A 23,117-nucleotide genomic window follows, 5' to 3' on the forward strand; every position below is an offset into this window, starting at 1 on the left:
AGTCCCCGCCCTCGAGCCCTTTAAACTGACAGCGCCTTCTTCCTTCTGTGCTGCGTTCAAGGACCACGTGGGATTGTTGTTATGACGTAAGACGATTCAGCGCTCTTTTCGTTTTTTTCCCTTTTAACTAAATAATAGCTTTATTTTATCTAGATTTAATCAAATCTATTGAAGGGTTTTTAAAGACACCATTAAGTATTTCATTATCGAAAGAAACAATTAGATTTAAGAATCTTGTTTACGTCAATATTCTTTGTACTAAAAAGCAGAACAAAGACAACTGCATTTTACAATAATTAAAAAACATTATTAATAGATTATAATAGATTTATAAGAATATTTTTTGGGTTGTTTGTTTTTTTTGGACTAGAAATATATAATGTTAGTAAGTAATTTATATTTATAGAGCGCTTTTCCAGACCAGGGTCACAAAGCGCTTAAACAATCAAAACAATAATAAATAAAATATATACTTTAAAAGATCAAGATAACACCGAGAAAGACACTGGAGTTCCAGGAAATCAAGCAAAGGCCTGAACAAATAAAAGTGTCTTAAGATATAAATACAACCATGGCCCGGTTAAAAGCCCAAAACATCTGCTTCGAAACATCCTTTTTAAAACTGAAGTATGTCCCGGATCTGCACCGGGGCTTCCACCCAGCTGGACATGCCCACAATAACCACTCACCAGGAACAGGTAATATTTTCCAGAGGACGCCATCATTCTATTGCATTCAATTTATTATGACACCTAACAGTAAAAAATGACATGAATGTTAGTGCAAGGGGGATTTTCAACAAGTTTACATTCAGTCCCAGACATCACCGTATAAACCTCGGTCCAATACATTTAGGAGAACAATATAAAAGCACAAGAGATGATGATCTTAAAGTCCGATCTCCGTCAGTAGCACCTTTTGTTCAGCTCCAAACGTCTGACACCAGAGTCAGGACAGGAACTGTGACATGAACGCGACGGCCTGGTGCAGATCCTCCGTCAGCTCGTCCGGCATCGAACTCACCACCGACGTCAGCTTGTGAGTTATCTTCAGAACCCTGCGTCCAAAACCAACTTGGCATTAAAAGTGCTGGTCTTCTCTCTAGAGAATTCACCCACCAGTGGATGTAGTGAGAGGAGAGCTGAGGCTCGTGTCTGGAGCCTTCGTCCGCCACCAGCGACTGCTTCATCTGCTTGAAGTTGGACTCAATATCTCTCTTGATGTCAGAGAAGACCTGAATTCCCCTGAAAGAGCTGAGCACTTGCTGTTGGAAGGCAGAAGAAGAGATTTTGAGCAGGACAAAGAAAATCCTGCTGGACGTCAAGACGTGTCTCTTCTTACGTATACGACTGAGAGCTGGTGAGCGACATATTTGTGACTGCCAAGGTGACTGATGTCCTCTTCCAGCTGCTGACTCAGCACCAACAGCTGGTTCAATTTGGAGATGTGGGAGAAATACTCTGAAAGAGAAATAATTGTTCGGATTAGGCGTGTAGAGATACGCTAATCTCATGATACGATTTTACACCAATTTTAAGTGAACCCTTCTATTGTTTTACTACATTTTAGTTGAATTAATACCAAAGAAATGTCCAAAAATCTGATTAAGCTGCTGGAGTCTACTGTATCCTCTCATCCTCAGTCATCGCCAGGATTTCATTGTTCTTTTAGTTGTGGACACCAAAATGAACAAACACCTTGAATATTTGTTGAATATTGATACAGTAATGTGAACAAATTTTTTTATTTAAGTATTGTTGATCATTTATTTCATTTTGTTCATTATTATTATTATTATTTTATTGTTTTAATGTCTTATTTAATGTCCTTTCAACTGTCTTCTTCATATTTTACATCGTGGATCTTATCGATGAACCTGAAATAATATATTTAAAATAACAGTATAAATGTTGAGATAAAGATTGATCTCATTGTTTTTGTGAAAACAAAGTCCTAGAATAATGAAATGTACCTAGTTTTGTTTAGAGTGTAGCCAGTAATGAAAAATACAATTAAAACAAATGTCTGTCTGAAACTATTCTGCATGACTAGTTATAACACAAGCCTGCGTTAAACCCTTTAAGTCAAGTTTTTGAGTCTTTTTTTGAGAACTTCACCATCCATCGGCGGTGACTCCAGCATGTCCACAGGGCTGCCTTGAATGAGAAACACTTCGACACGAGGAAACATGGCAGACAAACCAACCATGTCCAAGTAATCCTGCGGAAAAAACACTCGTCTTCGTTAGACCGCTCGCCTCACGTGACTCAAAGAAGCGGCAAGTACCTCCAGCTGTGGCATCGGCTTTGGTAGATGTTCAAGGCACTGCAGCATCTGGTCGAGAATCTCGGTTCCTGTCGGGGGAATAAATCAGGTTTGTCGACGATGTGTTTAAAATGAAGTTAAAAACATGAACTGACCTTGAATCTGAAAAGTATCTGACTCTTCAGGACTGCAGCCTAGTCCTAACTGCTCCTGGAACTGTTGGACGATACATTTAGTCAACATTATTAAAAAGCATTTGATTTTTCTTTCCAATATTTTTTTTTAATCTTCCTCTTATTCCTTTTACATCATTATCTCACATAACAATTTAAATTATTTATTTATATATACCGTTTTTGTTTTTTTTACTTTGCGATGTAAAATTATGTTATAAATAAATGATCATATAATATTATTTTGTGTATATTATTAACATGCTTGTGAAATACAAATGTCATCAATGTAAAATGTAATTTTCTCATAATTATTAACATAGAATATGTGTATCTACTTATTTTTATTGCCTAAACCAAAACACATTATAATTTGATGACCTAAACTATAAATTGTATGTTTATTTTAAATCTTTTCAAAACAAGAAATAGTTAATATAAGTATGACAACTGTGCCATTCATATGTTAATATTTATGTATTGCTTTAAAGTAAAGTTTTATTGAATAATCATAATACATGCCATGCAGTTTTACATACCACCTTGTTACATTCAGATGGTTTATTACAAAGACACTATTTCTTTAATCAGAGACAGCATCAGTCACACGTCAAACATTTAAGGGGGCCAAGGTCTCAAGCAAATTCCAGCACACGTTTCTAATTTTTTATATAAAATCTATTTTTTTGTGACAAATACATGTAATATTTTATATACATGTGTGTATATGTAAATTTCTCTTTAAATGTATACCTTTTTTTAAATATATATATATAACAATAATACAAAAGTCGTTTGAATTAATCAATATTTCAGTGACTTTATTTCCGTTTAAAACCAATCGTAACCTCGGGTCAGCGATGGCAACTTTTAACGTCCTAAAAAATCCCGGAAGATCCCACAGGTGAACTTACCTGCTGCATCTGAGCCCGAACCAGCAGGTCCAGTTGTCCACAGAGACACAGCATCTCCAGGCCCACCTGGTCCGGACTCATCCGAACCGGCATCAGCGGTCTCTTCACCTGCAGCTCCACTGTCGAACACACCTTTTTTGCATCAGAACCACGACGATGACGAGACACGAGCTCGAAACACACCTTTGAACGCCAGGTGGTACACACACGGCTGGATGATCGGTTCCGAAGTGCAACCTGCCATCTCGCTCGGATCCGCGTCGGTGCGTCTCAAAATAAAAAAAATCTGACTCCAGGTCAGACTGATGCTGAGGATGAACCCGGACGAGGAGTGTCGCCGATAAACCTTTGGATCATCGCACGTCCAGGTCTGGACCCGCCTGAGGATCCATTGCCTCCGCCTGAGAAGTCTCTGAACGATGACGTCACAGGGAGAGCAGAACCCGCCCCGCCTTCACCAGAACCTGCCGATGATGTCATGCTTTCAGGATCCATTCATGGCTGCAGCAGAACCTGCTTCTCGTCTTTTCTTAACAGTCTGTGAATCCAAATATTCACCGCTTTTGAATCCAAACCAAAAGACATCTGGAGCACATGTTTCAAACTCAGGGCGTGCCCCGTCTGTCACCCGAGGTAGCTGGGATGGGCCCTGCGGGAATTAGCGGGATAAAAATGAATGAACAAATTGTCTCCATATTCAAGGATGTAGTGCTTATTATTGTTACTTACTAGTGTCTAGTTACTAGTTTAGTTTGGATATTTATTAAGAAGAATTATTGTCACGCATCAGGCTTTAGATCCTCAACTTTATAAACTTCTCCCCCGTCTGAAATCTGGGCGAACGAGAGGTTACAAGAGTCCATTGTAAGATAATAATGGCTTCATGGCTCCTCCTCCAGCCAGTTGTAATCACGCCCCGCTTTGTTTATACAACGAGTCCCTTGGAGGTTGAGACTCCTGGGATTGATGACGATCGGTGACCAACCTGCATGCTTGACCAATCACAGTAGAGTGGGCGTGGTTATTTCATCTCCAGAAAAACAAAGGGTTTTCAGTAGGCGGGGCTAAAGATTATTTTCTAATGTATATATTTGAATGAAAAGAGAGTTTTTGTACAAACAGACATATATTGATGAGTACACAATAAATAATGTCATTTGTCAGGAACATTTCTATATAATCATTTAACTTTGATACAGTTTTGTGGAGCCAATAAGCAAAAAATCTAGAAGCCAAAATAATAAAATCGAGTAATAAAATCTGAATGATTAATTTATTGTATTTGAAATAACTTTTATTCTTATAAAGTTTTATAAAAACATATATTTTATTCCAAATATGAGTTTATAATAACTCCTCACAGAAATGACAAAACAGAGGAAAAAAGTCTTGAAACTAAAATCCTATATTCATATTTAAAGATTTAGTAATTAATAATGTAAATAAATATAAAATAAAAAGTTAGGTTCCACATGATCTTTGACCTCATGAGGTCCACATGAGCGGAGACTTCCAATAGCAACAAAAAACTGAAAGGAATTTAATGGGAATCATAAATTGTTTGCCAAATATAAAATGTTCTTCCCCCGAACAAGATCACTGAAAGTATTTACAGCCCTGATCTATATTTTATCAGTATTTTCAGTAAAAAGGCTGTTAATGCATTGACACATTAGAACGTCTTTAGATGTTTTGAGATGTTTTTCAGAGGTTGCCTTAAGGATATGAAGATTTATACGTTTACACTTCTTTCCACAAAATACTGTATTGATATTAAACAAAATATTTTAATTTTAAAATTCTTTGGCTTTCAAATCATCAAAAAGAAAAGAAATTAACGTTCAAATATTCACGGCGTTTGTTCATTTCTGTATTGCAATTAAGCTTCCACCCGCTAGATGGCAGCAGTGATTACTTTCCCCGGAGCTAAAGGAAGATTCCTGTAGTGACTGAGGACGAGAGGATACGGTCGCTTCAATCGTTTGTGAAGCTGATATTTGGACTTATTTCGGTTTCAGTTACGACTTCATCAAGAGTCATGTGGTCTGAAAATTCTGCAACACCAGAGTCAAGTACTGGACAATACTATAAATATATCCTTGTTACTACAGTATCACGATAAATATATATATATCCGTATAGCTGAGAATGTATCGTGATGCGTGTCATCGCTTGTCAATACACATCAATGCATCACATTTAAATATAAGTCCTGAAAGCTTTTCATTTTTTTGTTTCTTGCCTAAAAGCTCCGTCTCCACCAACAATTCCACAAACACCTGTTGCCTTCAAGCGACGGCGCCGCTCACGAAAAAAAACCTCAAAACAATGTTTATTTCGCTGGAAATGACTTTGTGGCTTCTGGGTAAACAAGGTTAGCAACAATCACACAACAGCTCCTCGAGTCAGGCTGAAAATGCATTTTAATAAAATACAACTGCTTTTATAAAGTGTGTCACAGTTCTTGAAGTATCCAAAGTCTGACAAAATAAAGGCATGGCGACATTTAAATAAAGGACTAAAGCAATACAATATTATCAGCGTCAGAGTTGTAAAAAAAAAGAAAAGAAAAAAAAGAAGACAAAGTGAATTCTTTTCAATAAGCAAATGTACAACAATTTACATATTTCGGTAAACAACCGTTCTTTTAATAGATACTTTTTGTTCACTAGTGCAGCTGAAGAAGAAAATAATCCTTTTGTTTGTCTTTTGTAAAACCTGACTGGAGAGTCGTGTTCATCGGGAGGAGACACAGTGGTTCAACGCGTCCGACACGCCGGGTTTGTGACATCGAGACGTGGCGGGTCGTCGTCTCCGTCCGGCGTGAGAAACGTTTCCCTCCGAGTGACGGGAGATGAGGTGAGCTTCCAGTTGTGGGTTTTTGAAGAGTCGCTGCTTGTTGTGTTAGCGGGTGCCGGGAGGCAGGGTGAGGTTCGCCATCAGCTCGTGAACGGATGCAAAGATGGTGCATTCACCTGCGGAGAGAAGAAGTGTTTGTCTTACTTTTACGGCCAAATAGAAGAAAAACTCAAACATCATCAGCAAAGAAACTTTACAGAGACACATAGAGCATGTTCAGTATAAACAAGCATTTCAAGTCAGACCACTTGCTTGCAATTACCTTTTAAATTTATATAAATGTTATTTTTAAAAAGGATTTAAACTTCCAAATATGTTTTTAGGGGACAAGAGATATAAAGCAAAAGAGACAATTAAGTTCCAAAAGAAAATACATCTATATTTATAGAGTTTTACTAGTAATTAATAATAGCAATACAATAAAAACATGAAGAAACTTTTTCATATGATCATTTTGTACTAATTATTATTATTGTACTTTATTCAAGGGTCTCATAAAAAATGTGTTTTTTTCAGGTCTTGATTAAAGTTAAAACAACTGGGGAAAAATAAATAAATCACTTGTTGATAAAAAGAAAATGAATTTGCAAACTGAGGGGAAAAAAATGTGATTATTAAAATATATTTAATAAATGAATAATAATAATAATTCATTTTATTTGATGGCGCCTTTCAAGACACCCAAGGACACTTTACAGAAGATAAAAGCAGCACAATTAAACATGGAAAATACACAGTAAATATACAGTAAAATATATATAAATTATTACAAAGAATAATTAAAGAAGTAAAATTTGCTTCAGTTTACAATGGAGGCGACATCTTTATATAGTTCCCAATTTAATGGACACTTCCTGAAGTTTAAGTAACTTGTTTGGTTTAAAACAGTCTGATTATTTGTTGAACCCAATAGAATAAAAATAAAATAAAGCCGACATCAATCTTCCATCTTCACTTTAACTTTTGTCCCTGGTGCGAAACCAAGAAAAGACAATGCAAGTAGACTGTGAGAAAGTGTCTTTTTTTTTAGTTGAATTCATCCAAATAGTTTTTTAACATTAAAAGAAACTATAAAAAAGGCAAATCTATATGCAGAACTATCATGTTAAAACAAAAAGAAAAACATCAGCCACTGTAATAGAAATGGTTTGATCCTCTTTTTTAGACTGACACCAACTTCACAGGTGAGATTATGCTACACATTTCTTTACCTCTACTGTTTAAAACCCACATCCCATAATCATCTACAGCACGGATGTCAAACTCAATCACTCAAAGGGAAAAATATATACAATATTAATTAGCCAGACAGACTGTATATTTACTATAAAAGGAAGAGTCCCTGAAGTTTAAGTAACTTGTTTGGTTTAAAAAAGTCTGATTATTTGTTGAACCCAATACATTATCTAGTTGCCCAGCCAGACATGTCATTTTATCATATTTAAAAGCTTGATTTATCTGAAATATCTTCACGGTTGTAAGTAAGTAATTAGTCATTTAATACAACATTAGTTTTTACTTTTACTGGTCTCTGTTTAATTTTAAACATTATTCTAGTTTAATAAAAAACATGATTAAATGCTAATGGTTACCTTGTCTTGCAGGGTGCAGCTCATTGAACCTCTTGAGTATGTTGGAGACCATCAGAGCCGCCGCCCCCGACGAGCTGTGCTGTCTGGGGATGTCGGCCTGTTGCGTGAGGCCGGTGGCCATGTCGTACACGATGGGCACGATGATGCTGATCGGCTCCTGAGGCACTGGGATACGCTGGGTCAGCTGCAACTGAGAGACGGAGCGAGCAGGGGTTAACTTTCAGGGCCACGTTTGGAAACAGAGGGGGGGGGCTAAAGGTCTTTGACTTACAAAGAAGAGCATCTTGGACTTGAGCACCACCGCGATGGTTCCAGGGGGCGCTATAGGGGGTGCACTGGGAGGGATGGTGAGGCAGAACTGGACGTTCCACTTCAGTTGGCCGGCTTGGTCAGGGAACTTGAAGGGAGAAAAAAAAAGATTTTTATTTTTTTGTAATGTTGAAACTTTATTCAATAATTGGATTCAATTATTTCAATATTGAATTTTTTTTCTATATACTTTTTTGTAGCTTATTAAATTCAATATAAAAACAGACAGTAAGAAAGCATAAGCTACTTGATTGGACTTTAAGCCAATCAATCATGTGACAACATAGAAAACAAAGAGTATACATTTTTTATATTGAATGTACAACTAAAAATTAAAAGAATAATTTAATTCACAAAAACCTAATTTGAATTATTGGAATTTGAATATCAAACTATGTTTTACTGTGTACTAATTTTTTTTAATGCAGCCTTTCATTATAGAAAATATAGAATGCTTAAAAAAACAGTGAAAAAATGTCAACATTTATTATGTTGGATTCAACCTTTCAGTATCCAAATGACACTGTAATACTTCCAAAGACATTGACCATCACTAATCAAAGTATTTGAATACAAGTTTGATATAACTTTCTCCGTCATGTGTTCTACTTCAAGAGAACATCCAGAGCTCAGAGAGAACGAGAAACACCCACCAGTTCCAGCTTCATGATGCGAACACAGTCCCTGAGGATGTTGGTCGGCGCCCCCAGCAGTTTTGTGAAGGCATTCAAAGTGTTGTACTTGAAAGGAGGTCCAGCAACCTAGAAGCAGAAGCAAAGAAGATGATTCAACAACATCAGGTTGAAGCAGGATATAGTATAAAAACATTGTACGTACCCTTGTCTCGAAGAACTTCTCCAGCACCTGCAGCTCCTCTTGAGACCAGGGTCCTGCGTTTTCTGGAGTGACTTTGAGCTGCAGCGTCTGGTAATTCTTGGGGTTCAGGGCCACGCGACACTTGAGCACGTCCGTCTTGAACATGATCACGCCCGGCTCGTTCGAGTTGACGATAGACAACTGGATGAGAGGAACAGTCGACAAATGAGCAAAAATTATGTATGGAGAAAAAAGAAGAAAAAGATCCAAGCGTGACTCACGTTGGCTTCTTGCTGGATGATTCTCTGCAAGTGGCGTCTCATTATAACAGAACCCAGGAAGCGCTCCAGTGGAGAGCAGAGGTAGCTGCCTGCCAAGCCCGGGACCAGACAGGGAGTGGGTGAGGGTAGCAGAAGAACATGCAGGGCACTGTGGGTGAGGATGGTTGGAATGGAGGCAGCCCAGGGGCGCTGAGGTAGCTTGCGGGGTGGAGGCATACTAGTGGGCATCACATGGGAACCTGAACACATCAAATCAAGAAGTCATGAAGAGAAGATTTGATTCGATACATGAGAGATCAATAAAAGCAGCACTTACTGGTGGCAGCGCGGGGGGAGTGGGGGTCCGGGATGGGCGAGTGAAGCGAGGGGTTGCCCGGAGACATGCCGTGGATCCTGGCGCCAGGAGAGGGACCCGAGACCTGCGGCGAGTTGGGCCACTGGCCTCTTTGGCTGGGAGACACGATGGCGTACGGAGAGCTTGGATCCAGAGCACCTGGGGTTGACGGAGATAAGACGGTGACCAGACATTCCAGACCACGGTGACAAGAGTGGTTTCTGAAGACTCCATTAGGTCGACCGTCCAGATCCAGTTAGGGCCGGATATCAGTAAGAAATCTTTGATACCGGAACAGTTACATTCAATTTGATAGTGGTTCTTGAATATGTTTTTTCCGACAACAATTTTATAAGATCATTTGTAACAAAAGGAAGATTTGTTAAACTTGTATTGTAATTTTCTAAGCCAGAAAAAAAGAAACAATTTCCATTTTAAAAAACACTTGCAAACAAGTGACAATCTAATGTTCACAGCAGCAGAACTACCACCATCCCTTTCTACACACTGCTCTGTTTAGTGCCAGCTGATTGGTCACTGCAATACTGCATTTTAAATTCTACATCTATGTTGCTACGTCAAAAATGATCGAAAGCTGTGATTGTAAGTTCAAATAAAATGTTAAATCCAACAAATGTTAATGCAAATGGCCACTTCTTTTTTGGAATTTTGTTTAATGCAGGGGGTTTCGCAACACCTTACAAGGGACCACTGTGTGATTATATGAATATATACACATCTCACTAGATGCCTTAACCCTTAATAGCGGGCGAATGAACGTCACACCCATCTTGTGATAGACATATGCAAGAATAGTGAACCCCGTCTGTGTGCTTAACCAAAAACATCTCTGGTAACCATGACTGTATTTTACCTGCATCAGGCAACCACAGAAAGTACACAGCCTTGACTGTGTGATTAACTTCTGGGCACTAAAACTTAAATATTTGTTACTACCGAAGCGTTTCTGTTGGTGCCACTAAAGAACTGAAGTTCAATATCCTGGTTTCTTTGGTCTGAGGTTGCTCTGTTGCAACACAAAAAAACAAACAAAGAGTATTTGGCGTCTATGGTTTGGAATTCATTGACATGGTTTTGGTTTTGGGAGCACAAGCCAGCTTCTTCCCAGCAGACCAGAATCACCACCAGACAAGTGTTGATGGCCACCCGGCTGCTTACCGTGTGGACTGGCAAAGCTGGTCTGGCCCATGGCTATGCCCAGTGAGGAGGGAGACGGGGTAGGCCCGAAAGGAGAGGGGGCCCTGAGGGCTCCACTAGGGGAGCCAGAGGCATGGATGTTCCCTGCACACAGACACCACGAGGCATAAAGAAAAGGTTGTTCTGTACACTGAAGCATTGACACGCTCAAGCTGGGCGGATGAGGAGCGACAGCTTCAGGGCTGACGAGCGGAGATGGTGACTACATTGTTTTCACCCCCAAGCTGGCAGGGTTTTTGCATGTTGCATGGACTAATGACACAAATGGACACATGGCTGATGGCAGCGAAGAGTCTGTCACTCTCTCGGATTTCTTCGCCACAACAACGGCATGCTGGAAGATTATTTTGAAGGACGAACTTGTACCAGTTTGAGGGAAGCACACTACTCAGCCGATGGGATTAGGTAACCGTTTTAAAACAGGTGACGGATGGATTAAAAAGGAAGGATTGATGAGACGCATGCAGCTGACTCGAGGTCAGCCAAGTTGTCGGCAATGAGTCACCAGTGATGGAAGAGCAAGCTAAGATGAGGTCAGCAAATATGACACAGAAGTGTTTCTTACCAGGTGACTGAGTGGGAATCATGGACGGCGAGGGAGTTACGTTGGCGTGGTAATTGGGCGGTGGAGACGTGAGTGGTGGGTAGACGCCGCATGTGCCCTGCCTCATGCTGGGCTGCTGTTGAGCATGCAACTGGATCATCAGACTGTCCATGACATCCATGCCCACTGGCGACGGGGGATTGTCGTCTTCGTTGACGGAACGCCTGCGGGCGTCCTGGTTGCTGTCCACGAACATATTCAGGAATGTCTGAGACGAGATAAAGAAAAGTTAAGCAATGCATGTTAATCAAAGACCACTAAGAACTGTCACTTGTTCTCTAGGGGTGTCAACAAGTCAAGTTTAAGACTGTCAAGTAGAAAAGAATATCATTTTTGGACTAAATAAATATAAAATAAACTTAAAAGACCATAATAAATATAATAAAAGACCCATTTAATATCATTACTTGTAAAAGTACCAATAGTACTGATAGAGAGACAGACAGAAAGACAGACAGAAAGACAGACAGAGAGTTAGAGAGACATAAAGACAGAGGGGGAGATGGAAGGGAGAGAGACAGACAGAGAGTAAGTGAGTTAGAGAGAGTGAGAGAGACAGAAAGAGAAACAGAGAGACAGAGAGAGTGAGAGTTAGAGGGACAGACAGAGAGGGAGAGAGACAGAAAGAGAACAAGAAACAGAGAGAAGGACAGAGAGAGTGAGTTAGAGGGAGATACAGGCAGAAGGATATGCAGGGAGAGAGTGAGGGTTAGAGAGACAGACAGAGGCACAGAAAGAAACTGCAAGAAAGAGACAGAGAAAGAGAGAAAAAAAATGAGACAGACCGATAGATAGAGAAGAAAGACGGAGTGAGACAGACAGATAGAGACTGAGTGATTGAGATATGCTTTTTCCTTTAAGTTAAAAATAAATAAAATTACTGAATTTTTGACAATTTTAAGATTTATTTTAATCTCTGTCAATAATTTGAATAATTTTCAACAGTAAACGTAAACCCCTCTTGTGCCCTGGCTCACCTTGAGTCCCGGTGCGGGGTGGAATCCCTCCACGATCTTTGTGTTGTCGAACAGGCTGTAGGCGCCGTCTCTGATGGCCACCACGCCGCGACTGCGGCAGTAGATGTCGATGCAGTACATGTTTCTGAACGCCAGGCGTATGTGTGTCGGCGACTGGGGGAGTATGGAGAAGCACTGATAGGCAGTGTTGGTGCGCTGGGTCAGGCCCAGCATCGGCACCGTCGGCAGCTTGTTGATGGCGTTCAGAGGCGCCTGGGTGTCGTAAAGAACCTGAACGAAGCATAGGAAAACCAGGTTCACAATAGAACCGAAGAAACCATAATCCGGGTCCGTCGAAAGCCTGAATTTACCTGCAGCAGCTGCATCACGTTAGGGTTCTTATTAAACGTTTCCTGGAGCTGGTGGAGGATGATGTTGTGGCAGTTGGAGCAGCCCGAGTTGGGCCCCACGGTGCCGAGGGAAATGTGGAACCGCTGGCCGTTTGCGTTCCACTGGATGGTGACGGAGCTTCCTCTGGTGGAGCCGTAGCACAACACCAGCTTACGGAAATTATACAACCGCACCTCGGAAAAGTTGCTCATGTAAGACGGCATTTCTGGAGAGAGAGAGAGGGAGAGAAAGAGATCAGACGTGCGACCAAAAGAGAAAGGGAGAGCGAGGGATTATACCTGGCAGAGCTCGGGCGAAGTTGAGGACACACTGGTAGAGTTGACTGATGGCGTTCCAGTCGTTGAGGAACATTTCCACCACTTTCCTCCCACCCACCGGCTCAGAAAGAGGGTTTTCATAGGTCAGGTAGACGTGCCGCGTGGTGGCTAGGAAGATGAAGCAGGAAATATACATTAATTTAATCGTACAATTTATTTTGTAAATGTCACATTAACCATTACTTAAATAATTTGATTAGTCGAATAAACCAATTAAAAAAGTTTATACCAAAAATGTTTGGTATAAACTAGAAAATTCCTTTTTATTGACTGTTTATTATTTTGTCAGACACTGTAACAACATATGATTACTTTTTGTAATGTGTATATGATTATTTTTGCAAATATCCCACATGAACAGCAGAAAACTAAGACAATTTTCTAAACTACAAATGTAAAAACATAATAAAAAGTGTTTTCACTTTAACTCAATGAAAGTACACCCTTAGCATAGATGTCAACAAGTCTAGTTACCAAAACCCACTTTCACTTTAGTTTTCACTTTTCAAAAACAATGGATATTATTATATAATAACTGATAAATTAGGCCAAAATAATAATATACATAATTACCTTGCTCTTTGCTGTGAGTGCTGTTAAGGGGACAGTTGGCCAACACCAACTCAGCCACCCATGTCCGGTTGTTTCTGCCTTGTAGCCGAAAAGTGCAGTCCAGAAGGGATCGCTCCAAAGCTCGCCTCGTCTCCTCTCCCACTCCTTTGCAAGGTGGAATTCTGTACAATTCAACATGAAAAGTCATACCACAGTGACCCCTACTTTGACACATGAGTTTCAGCACATTTACCTGAGCAGACTGATGGCATGGCTGTTGCATTCGGCTTCTATTTGGGCGCCCTGAGTTGAAATCTCCATATTTGCAAGCTACAAATAGATATTCATCTTAATTCAAGCAGAATCAAGTAATATTGAGTCACACGAACAGTGTGTTTAAACGTATATACCTCTAATCTGAGGCCAACAAACGGGGTGTTTGTATCGCACATTGCCACGAGGTGGGCAAGCTCCTTGTTGAAGGCACACATTTCCCCTGAACGTTTGGGCTTTTTTGGCTCCAAGTCACTCTGCTCTGCCGTCTCCTTCGATGACAACATTGATTAGTGACAATTCAGTTTCACTTTTCATTTTGGACCCAAAACATAGTTGTTTTTTTTGCGCATAGTCCTGACAAAGCTTAACAAAATCTGTATGGATCAGTGCGATGAGAATATTGAATGGTTGAATTTAACATTACAAATGTTGACATTTGGTTATTTGATTTTTCCTCTTAATAATTGAATTCAGTGGTTTCTCTATTGAAAGGATGATTTTTTTTTTTTTAATAATTTAGTTCAATATTTTGTATAATGAACGTTTCTTTAAATAATTAAATGACATGTGAATTTTAATATTCCAATAACAATAGCTTAAAAGATAGATTTCTAAACTCAACAAGTAATAAGTATCCATGTAAACTCAAAATAGAAATGTTGGTATAATAGTGACAAGAAAAGCTTGATCAAACTTACATATACACACACATATATATATATATATATATATATATATATATATATCTAATACCAACATTTTATATTGAATTTAAAAGGCTAAATATTTTAAAATAATGAAATGGGAAGAAAAAATGAATTATTATAATGTATATTATATTAAAAAGAATATTAAACTATGTAAAAATACAATTAATTCATTTTTGAAAATACTCAAATATTTTTTAGAAGAATTTAATTATTACAAAATAATACAAATTCAAACTTTCAATATGAAAATATAGTAATACATAGCATTCAAAAAAGTTCAAATTCATTGCTTTAAAATAAAACTTTCAATGAAAAACATTTAAAATGTTAATTGAACGATTAGATATTGTGCTGACACTGACATAACCTTCTGTAAATACAGAACTAAAAAGCAAAGCTATTCACATTTGTCTGATAATATCTGACAGTCAAGAATAAATACCTTCCTCTTTGTCCCAGGCCGAAGCAGTTTAGTTTTGGTGGTCTCTTGCGGGAGATCAGACTTTGGCGTCAGTTGTTTATAAAGCCGTGGACCCAGAAGGCCATCCTCCCCTTCTGCTGCAGCCACAGAGAGGAAAAAGTAGTTGTACTGCAGGAGCGTGGGGTTGCTGGGCACCTCCAACATTTCCACAATCTAAACAGAACAGATATGAAAGAGTTGATGAGAACAATCTGTGTCAAAATAAAATCGAGATAAACGCACAACGACTCACGATATAGTAACTTGGAAGGCGTGTGAGCTTGATGAAGATTTTGTGCTTGGACAAGTTACCGACAGGGTGAGAATCGGTGTTGGAGAGATGGAGAACATCAGTGCAGACCGTTGGAAGATGCTTGACAGACTGTCTGCACCGTTGCTCTCCCAGCCAGAATCTGAGCAGACAGCAAGAAATGACCGTCTTATTAGTCATGCTTCGATGCCTTCAGCATTCACACTTCTACTTCTATGATTCATCAACACTTGTCACCACTTTTTCAGCCACGCCACAACTGCTACCGACAGTTTAATGATATGAACTGATGCTCATCTGATTTACTGCACTGCTCTAAGAGACCAGTGGCCGTTAAAAAAACACCTCATGTACAATTTATATTAAATTTTAAAAAAGGAAACTTTACTTACTTCAATTGTTGAGTCCAAGATAAAATGCGCTTCATGTCATCGTTGATTGTTTTCTCAATGTCATCAAGCATTGACTGATCTAAGGAGGAAAACGAAACATTCATTTAATCATATAGTTTAGCAAAGGATTGTGAATTATTATACTAAAACGACCACAAACAAGCCCCGTTACATCACACTAACCTAATCCATACAGCATGGGCTGGAACATTCCCGAATGCAGGTCTACAAAAATATGTAGACACTCTGAGCGGCCACATGGCTCCAGGATGGGAATTACTAGCGTGGGCAAAGCCGTCTCGATGAACGCTGAAAAGCAAATACGAAATTTCAACATGAGGCAAAAACAACAATAATCCTTCTATGTACTTTATTAATCAAGGCCTGGAAACATTTTTCCTCCATTTATTTACAGGAAACTAAACTTTATTCTGCAGATGAAGTAGCTTGCTATGATTACATCTACTTTTTTGGTATAAACCATTTAATGAGTGACATCACCGTTAACATCTTAACCCTTCTTTCATGTGACTTTTTGTACATGAAAATTATGAATGTAAAATAAAAATCATGAATACATACAGTTGTCACTTGGGTTGCTGGTCTTCAGGATGGCTTTCAGTTCCTGTAACTTTTGGTGGGACCTTGCATGAACGCTGTCGATCAAAAGTTTCTCTACCGACAGATGATCAATCTAAACAAAAACAGAAATCGAGACACTCAGATTTAAAAGTCAATATATGACGGATCTAAAATTAATAAACAGTTGATTAGTAATAGTTTCGTTGTAAGTTAAGAGGTGTTTTGACCTTTCTTCATGTGCTCAAGTGAGTGGATCTTGAACACTAATAAAAAGATTAAAATCACAATAAACTTAATTGGACAGAAAACTTTAAACTTAAATGCATATATCTGAAGCTAAGGGAGCATCATACCTTCCTGACTAACCTGGGGGTGTAAAACTCAATCAACAAAGGGGCCAAAATCCTCTATCAATCATAGTCGGAGGCAATGAAAACATGTGAATTTACCAGGAAGTATGAGTCCAATTGTGATTTTGTCTTTTTATTTTTGGAGGCTCGATGTAGCTTTATCATCCCTGTGTGTGTCCTTCTTCATCAAACACTCGACAAGCAAATTATATCCCTTTAAACTTAGTTTTACTGTTATTGGATTTCTACAATTACTGTGTATAATTGTAGAAATCCATGATGTCAGTGCTTTATCTTATCTCAAACACCAACATCTTTATAGGTCCAGATATAAACATTAGGGGTGTGTATTGGCAAGAATCTGGCGATTCAATATGTATCAAGATAAAAATCGTGGTAACAAGGATAGATTTGTTGTATTGTCGAGTACTTGACTCTGGTGTTGCAGTATTTACAGACCACATGACTCTTGACGAAGTCGTAATGGCTTTCATTCGTATTCAAACCAAAATATGTCCAAACATCAACTTTTTCTTTTTATCATTCTTATTATATTTTTAGTCTGTTGATAGACAGTATTGTGGAATAGAAAAAATTGCGATGAATATATTGTCACACAACGCAAATCAACATTAATCTAATTTGATAAGTTAACCATCAAGCTACATAAAATTAGTTTGTGGGACAAGAGTTTGATACAAGCGTTCTAACCAATCAGATGGATAGTCCTGGTCACCCTGCAGTTGTGCACTTCACTTGAAAAGATTCAGTCCTGAAGGACTTTAAACTATAGCAAATATCCAGACTTCAATAACATATTTTAAAATACAAAATAAAATTCCCACAACATGTTCCTAGAACATAAATTACCTTCATCGCTCTTTCCATCAGCTTTGAGTCACATGCTGGCAGTGGAGGCTCATGAGATATTTGCAAGGGCTTCGAAACATCCGACTCGTCAATCCTGATCGTGACTTTGTGTACCGACGCTGTACCGGTTTTCCTCCCCAACACCTGCTGGCTGAGGGAACCAAAAACATCAAACAATCAGGAACATGTTGACAGGCTTGTGTGCTCATTCTAATGGTAACATGGTGGGAACTGAGCATCTTACTTCCAGACCGAGAGGGTGAGGTACTTGGCTGGCAAATATCTCTCCTCCTGCACCAGGTCTCCCCACCGCTCCCGGATCAGCATCATGGTTTGGGAGTGAAGTACCTCCAGCTGTAGCGACAGACAGAAGGAGTCTGCATGGTTCAGTTAAGGATATGACTTATGTGGGAATATCCAGTCGATACGACACCTGTAGTAACATAATGATTATGTATATGAGGAATTTTAATATTCAAAACACAACTCCGTCGCTGTGTCACTGATAAAAGAGGCGCTTGTTCTCAACACAGACGGCTCTTTGACAGGGCGAGCATTGGGAGGGGAAACGCTGAGCAAAGATGTACTGATTAGCATTATGATTCGCACCGGTGACACCAACGTTGCATGATTATGAGGAATATTTGACAATAGACCCATTCTTACTTTTTATACAGTTTGGACACATCCATTGACAAATTAAATACAAGTCAAACACCTTTTTGTATAGAAAGTTTATACTCTAGTATTTATAGAAGTAGACATAATAGTACAAAATGTATTTTTTATGTTGTTAAAACAGTTTTGTTGATTAGAGTAATAACACAAGAGAGATGTAGTTCTGCAGCTGTGTTTCTTATTAGGATGCAGCGCTCATCTGCTGGTCAAGTCAAGAATCTATATGCTCCGACACTACTGCAGTCGTCCACAGTGAACCGGGACTGTAGCCAAGTGGTGGCATGGCACATAAACCTCCCGCATAGCAAAGGAGAAGAAACGCGAGGACAAATGAAGGATACGCAAGCAGTTGTACATGTCCTGCAGAGGTTTTTCATCTGCACAGAGACGTGCTTGGACCAGCTCGTGGATGAAGTTCACTTGCAAACTGTGGACCAAGGCTCTCCCATCTGTGAGAGAAGAACAATAATAATTAGTAACTAAATTAAAAAATCAACGCAAATTACTCTCAACTGTTGCAGTAAGCTTTACGCAACAAACAAAAAAAATCATACCTCCTGTTTCTTTGTCTTCTACTAAAACTTCCAACTTCAGCAACCTCCAGGGAATATCCGGGTCATCACCCATTACTGTTAAGGTTGCCTCAAACTCCCCTTCCACTCGAAACTTTACACGCCCATTTGCTGCGTAAAGAAACATTCTTAATATTTTAAAAACATTCAAATAAAATAGCCAATAGTGTGTTGCACAGACGGCTTACCAACTGTAAGATTGGCCAATTGAGGAGGCAAGTCTGTCGTCACAAGTCGGTGTCGGAGAATCTGATTCAGTTGGTTTAAGGTGGTCACTTTTTCTACTTTAGTAATGGGATCCGGTGGGATGATTTTATCCTAAACAAAAAAAAGATAATTACTTGAGAGTTTGGACTGAGAAAGTCTTGAAGCTAGATAAACAAGACCTACTCGTATGCACGTGGGGAGTCGTGGGTACGATCCTGTCGTGAGAACATCGATGGCGAACGGGATGGCGAAGCTGGGTAACCGGGCATGTACGAGTGCATCTCTTGCAAGTGTGGCTAGTCGGTCAGCTGTATCCACAAACAAGATAGTCTGCTGGTCCAAGAAGCTGGATATCAACTGTTAAAAAAGAAAAAAATGTATTAATAACTGAATGTTGCACTGGATAGACTATTGTTTATTTATCTTAACACGTACCGCACACTTCTCCACCTTTCCCGCATTGCTCGCCCACTTGACAAGCGCCAGCAGACGAACAAATAACTGCCTTGTACGACTTGCAAACTGCACGATCTCAATTTTCCTAGAAAAAAAGAAAAGAAGAATTCATCAATATATACACAAAAGCAACTTTTAAAACACTGCTTGAAAATGTAGAGATCCATACCTTTCCATGTCTGTTTTTCTTGGAAGCCTATGGGAAAATCAAACAAAAAATAAATTAAGTTATTAAATGTGTTTAAATAAGAATTCAGCAGATACCAGAAGGGTATAGCTTGTAGGCTTGACGCCGACCAAAAATGATGCTGAAATAATAGCTTTTGAATATACATGGGTACCACTGATGTTTCATGTAGAATAGGTCCGCATCAAACAATAAAGATACCATCATATGATCTTGAATGTATGACATGTTTCTTTTGTAGACCAGTGACTTCAATAAACTACACAATAGCAATGATTATCATTACTTTGCCTAAAATCATTTTTAATCAAAGCAACATTGGGCTTCAAGGTTTCCTCCTTCAGTGTAAAACTTGGGATTGTTTATGATCACGGTAATAATGATTACTAAATACTAAACAAGGAATAGCTACAATGTACACATAAGAACTCTTTCTATAAATCTGATTTACAGATTATGAATAGTTATATATATTATATATTATAATATTCATATTTTAATTAAATGTAATATATTTTATTTTAATTCATTAATATTTAAATGCAATTTGATGCTAGCGTTTCTCTTTTTTTTGTTATTTATTATATTTCATTAATCTATTTTTATTTCAGAATCAGAAACCATTATTGCCAACATATTTTTTGTGGTGTTGGTACAAAATAAAATAATAATACTTCATCCGCGTTATTTAATTTATATATTCTGTAATGCCGCCACAATAAAAAAAAGAAAACTTGTGTTGTGTTTACAAAACTGGCAACAAAATATATTTTCAATTTGGTAACATGGGATAAAGTTGGGAATAGTTTGGCTTGATCATCAGTGGATGATGTGAAGTTGTTCACTCCATCCCTGGATCATTGGAGATGATGATCATTTAATAACAAGGTCTTGCTTATGGATGTGACACTTTGTATATGAGTATATATGATATTATTACTTGTCAAATGTAAAACAGATCCAACAGGATTCTTCCCACTGGACCTCTGAGCTACTCCCACATCCCACCTGTCGCCGTTATAATCAGCCACAACATAGTAAGTGTTAACCAGAACTCAAGTCCAAAAGGGTTCTATGATCCAGTTTTGCAAGTCTTGAACCATCTTGTGAGACACTTTAAATCTGGGGCTACGAGCATCCCTTGACTTGCGTTAGCATGTTAGCAACATTAGCAATGGGGCCTAGAGCATCACTTACAGTTCAGCCAGCAAGGTGATTTCATGGTATGTTCTTTGCAGGAGAAAATCAATGAGGAGGCTCAGTCTGATCCCGTGTGTAGCCGGGGCTCCCGGAGCAGGGGGCTGGGGACCAGAGACGACCGGTCCCCCGAGCGGGACGAGCTGCATGTCAGACGCGATCTGCACTGGAGCCATTTTACAACGACTAGCTAGTTAGCACGACGACGTCCAGTCCGCTGTCGTTCCCACTGTCGTCTCGAGTTCCTGGAGGAAATTCTTTCCCTTTTAGAAGCCTCGCAACATCGCGCCGCCGTTTAAATGGCGTGGGGCTTGCATTGAAAAGGTCCCCACGGGAAGAACAACAAAAACAACGAGGCGAAATGCGTATTTGTGAGTGAGCTCAGTGCCGCTCGACCGCCATCTTTGCTGTCGGGAGCAAATTGTCATCGGTGGGTGAGAAAGAAAACCGAAACAGATTCTGCAGGAATGGGAGTGTTTGTTTGGGTCCAAGTACTTGTCATTTTAACTTGAGAAACACAAGTGTGCACCATATAAAATCTTATTGTAACTCCTTAGCCAATCATTTATTAACAAATTTTCTGGGATGAAGTCTTGCATTTCTGCAACGACTTTAGCTCGAACATGCATAGAATTGTGCAACTTTGTACATATCTATAGTTTTACAGACAACAAGTCAGACCAGTTTACAGTCACACCAGAGTGAACTCATCCGGAACTTCACAGATTTGCTTTGAGGGGGAAGTTATTTAAGGTATTTTTTGTAGATGATATGGTTTGATGGATCAGTCATCTCTCTATTCTCTATCTAGTTTATCATGAGGAAAAAAGAGCTGAGCCAAAGGGCAAAACTCTCAATTTAAGTAAGTAAGTAATTTTTATTTGTATAGCACTTTTCCAGACCAGGGTCACAAAGCGCTTAAACAATCAAAACAATATTCAATAAAGTATATACTTTAAAGTGCAAGATAAAACTGATAACACAACAGGAGTTCCAGAAAATCAAGGAAAAGCCTGAACAAATAAAAATATTCCTTTATTCTTCCCACTTTGGGGAAAAAACAATGATTAACCCTTTATAGTAAGACATACAGTACACATATATACACAACAACAAAGTCAGAGTAAAATGAACAACAACAATAAACATTAGAACATGACATCAACTAAAATATATTAAAAAATATATAAATATCCTGAAGGAAGAGGGCAGAAGAGGGCAAAAAAGGAGCGGCAAAAATCTCTCCTTCCTGCAGCGTGGGTGTATTTATTGTTCATCCACATTTTCGCTCCAATTTATTTACAAAAGTCACAAGTTGTTTTGTGTAGATCTTGAATGAGTTTTCCCTTACTGACTGGACCATTTTTTGTGTGATAAACTAAGGAGATTAATAATCTGGAAGAGACTCAAAAGTAGCACAGTTACTCATCTACATCAACATAATGTTCACATCAACTGGGATACTACAAGCTTTTCCTTGATTTTCTGGAACTCCTGTTGTGTTATCAGTTTTATCTTGATCTTTATAGTATATACTCTATTGAGTATTGTTTTGATTGTTTAAGCGCTTTGTGACCCTGGTCTGGAAAAGCGCTATACAAATAAAAATTACTTAATTACTTACTTACAACTGAAAGAGATTTCTGGAGAGAATCTTGAAACACAAGTTATAAATTGATGTATTTGAACCGATTTAATAAATCAAGTTGTTCTATTTTTTTACTCTTCTATTTATACATAAAAAAATGAAACCCAGATAAATAAACCTCTGATACACAACATGTTCTTCCACTACAATAAGACATCTTAGTCCCTTCACTTGAGAAAAATTGCCACAGATAACCCAAGCTTATAAACTTGAGGCTATTTCTTTTTTTTGATTGTTTTTCTTCTATTTATACATAAAAATGTAATCCAGATAAATAAACCCCTGATACATGACATGTTCTTCCACTAAAATAAGACATCTTAGTCCCTTCACTTGAGAAAAAAATGCCACAGATAACCCAAGCTTATAAACTTGAGGCTATGCGGATTTTTTTCTAGATATCAATCAAAAAAAGGGGGCAAAAGAAAATGTTCTATAACGAGCGAGTGTTGAACCCACCCTGCGCCACACGACTTGGTGTCTTCTGAGCTCAGCGGCTCCATCCAGCAAGGAGAGCCTCGGACGCTAAGAAAACCCGGATTGTTTTCCCCCCCCTAGGATCGGGACTAATTCTGCTCGGAACCGAAAGCGCGTTTTGTCCTTTTTTTTTCTCCTATTCAGCTGATGGTGTTTATTGAGCTGCGCGCTGCTGTAGACATC

General features: G+C 38.8%; 2 protein-coding genes across 3 annotated transcripts; both read right to left on the reverse strand.

The window, feature by feature from the left end:
* Positions 1-750: 750 nt before the first annotated feature.
* LOC148068238 (uncharacterized) lies at positions 751-3,717 on the reverse strand. Its single transcript, XM_087804128.1, has 8 exons — positions 3,536-3,717; positions 3,353-3,471; positions 2,421-2,481; positions 2,287-2,354; positions 2,118-2,220; positions 1,342-1,460; positions 1,119-1,264; positions 751-1,057 (listed from the first exon to the last, which is right to left on the reverse strand). The coding sequence occupies exons 1-8, from the start codon at positions 3,594-3,596 to the stop codon at positions 949-951; spliced, it is 786 nt and encodes a 261-aa protein (XP_087660254.1). The 5' UTR covers positions 3,597-3,717; the 3' UTR covers positions 751-948.
* A 2,040-nt stretch (positions 3,718-5,757) lies between these two features.
* med14 (mediator complex subunit 14) lies at positions 5,758-21,211 on the reverse strand. Of its 2 annotated transcripts, XM_087803892.1 has the most exons (29): positions 20,810-21,211; positions 19,595-19,621; positions 19,405-19,510; positions 19,153-19,326; positions 18,951-19,080; positions 18,745-18,873; positions 18,532-18,639; positions 17,757-17,889; positions 17,513-17,663; positions 16,293-16,404; positions 15,894-16,019; positions 15,711-15,789; positions 15,301-15,460; positions 15,030-15,221; positions 14,012-14,146; positions 13,855-13,931; positions 13,623-13,783; positions 13,011-13,157; positions 12,693-12,937; positions 12,343-12,612; positions 11,327-11,573; positions 10,723-10,845; positions 9,526-9,702; positions 9,210-9,448; positions 8,950-9,129; positions 8,766-8,873; positions 8,075-8,200; positions 7,804-7,993; positions 5,758-6,327 (listed from the first exon to the last, which is right to left on the reverse strand). In XM_087803892.1, the coding sequence occupies exons 1-29, from the start codon at positions 20,983-20,985 to the stop codon at positions 6,257-6,259; spliced, it is 4,299 nt and encodes a 1,432-aa protein (XP_087660018.1). In that variant the 5' UTR covers positions 20,986-21,211; the 3' UTR covers positions 5,758-6,256. The 2 variants fall into 2 exon arrangements, with proteins under 2 accessions (XP_087660018.1, XP_087660019.1); XM_087803893.1 differs by lacking the exon at positions 10,723-10,845.
* Positions 21,212-23,117: the final 1,906 nt, after the last annotated feature.

This window comes from Callionymus lyra, chromosome 12, assembly GCF_982586985.1.
Source record: "Callionymus lyra chromosome 12, fCalLyr1.hap1.1, whole genome shotgun sequence".
Classification (NCBI taxonomy): domain Eukaryota; kingdom Metazoa; phylum Chordata; class Actinopteri; order Syngnathiformes; family Callionymidae; genus Callionymus; species Callionymus lyra.

Coding starts and splice junctions, on each gene's coding strand:
- LOC148068238 (XM_087804128.1), bottom strand. CDS start 3,596: ATGGCAGGTTGCACTTCGGAACCGATCATCCAGCCGTGTGTGTACCAC. Junction 3,472..3,535: donor GTACCACCTGGCGTTCAAAG/GTGTGTTTCGAG, acceptor TGTGTTCGACAG/TGGAGCTGCAGGTGAAGAGA. Junction 2,221..2,286: donor AGCCGATGCCACAGCTGGAG/GTACTTGCCGCT, acceptor TTTTTTCCGCAG/GATTACTTGGACATGGTTGG.
- med14 (XM_087803892.1), bottom strand. CDS start 20,985: ATGGCTCCAGTGCAGATCGCGTCTGACATGCAGCTCGTCCCGCTCGGG. Junction 13,784..13,854: donor CATGCCATCAGTCTGCTCAG/GTAAATGTGCTG, acceptor TGAATTGTACAG/AATTCCACCTTGCAAAGGAG. Junction 9,449..9,525: donor CTCCCCCCGCGCTGCCACCA/GTAAGTGCTGCT, acceptor TGATGTGTTCAG/GTTCCCATGTGATGCCCACT.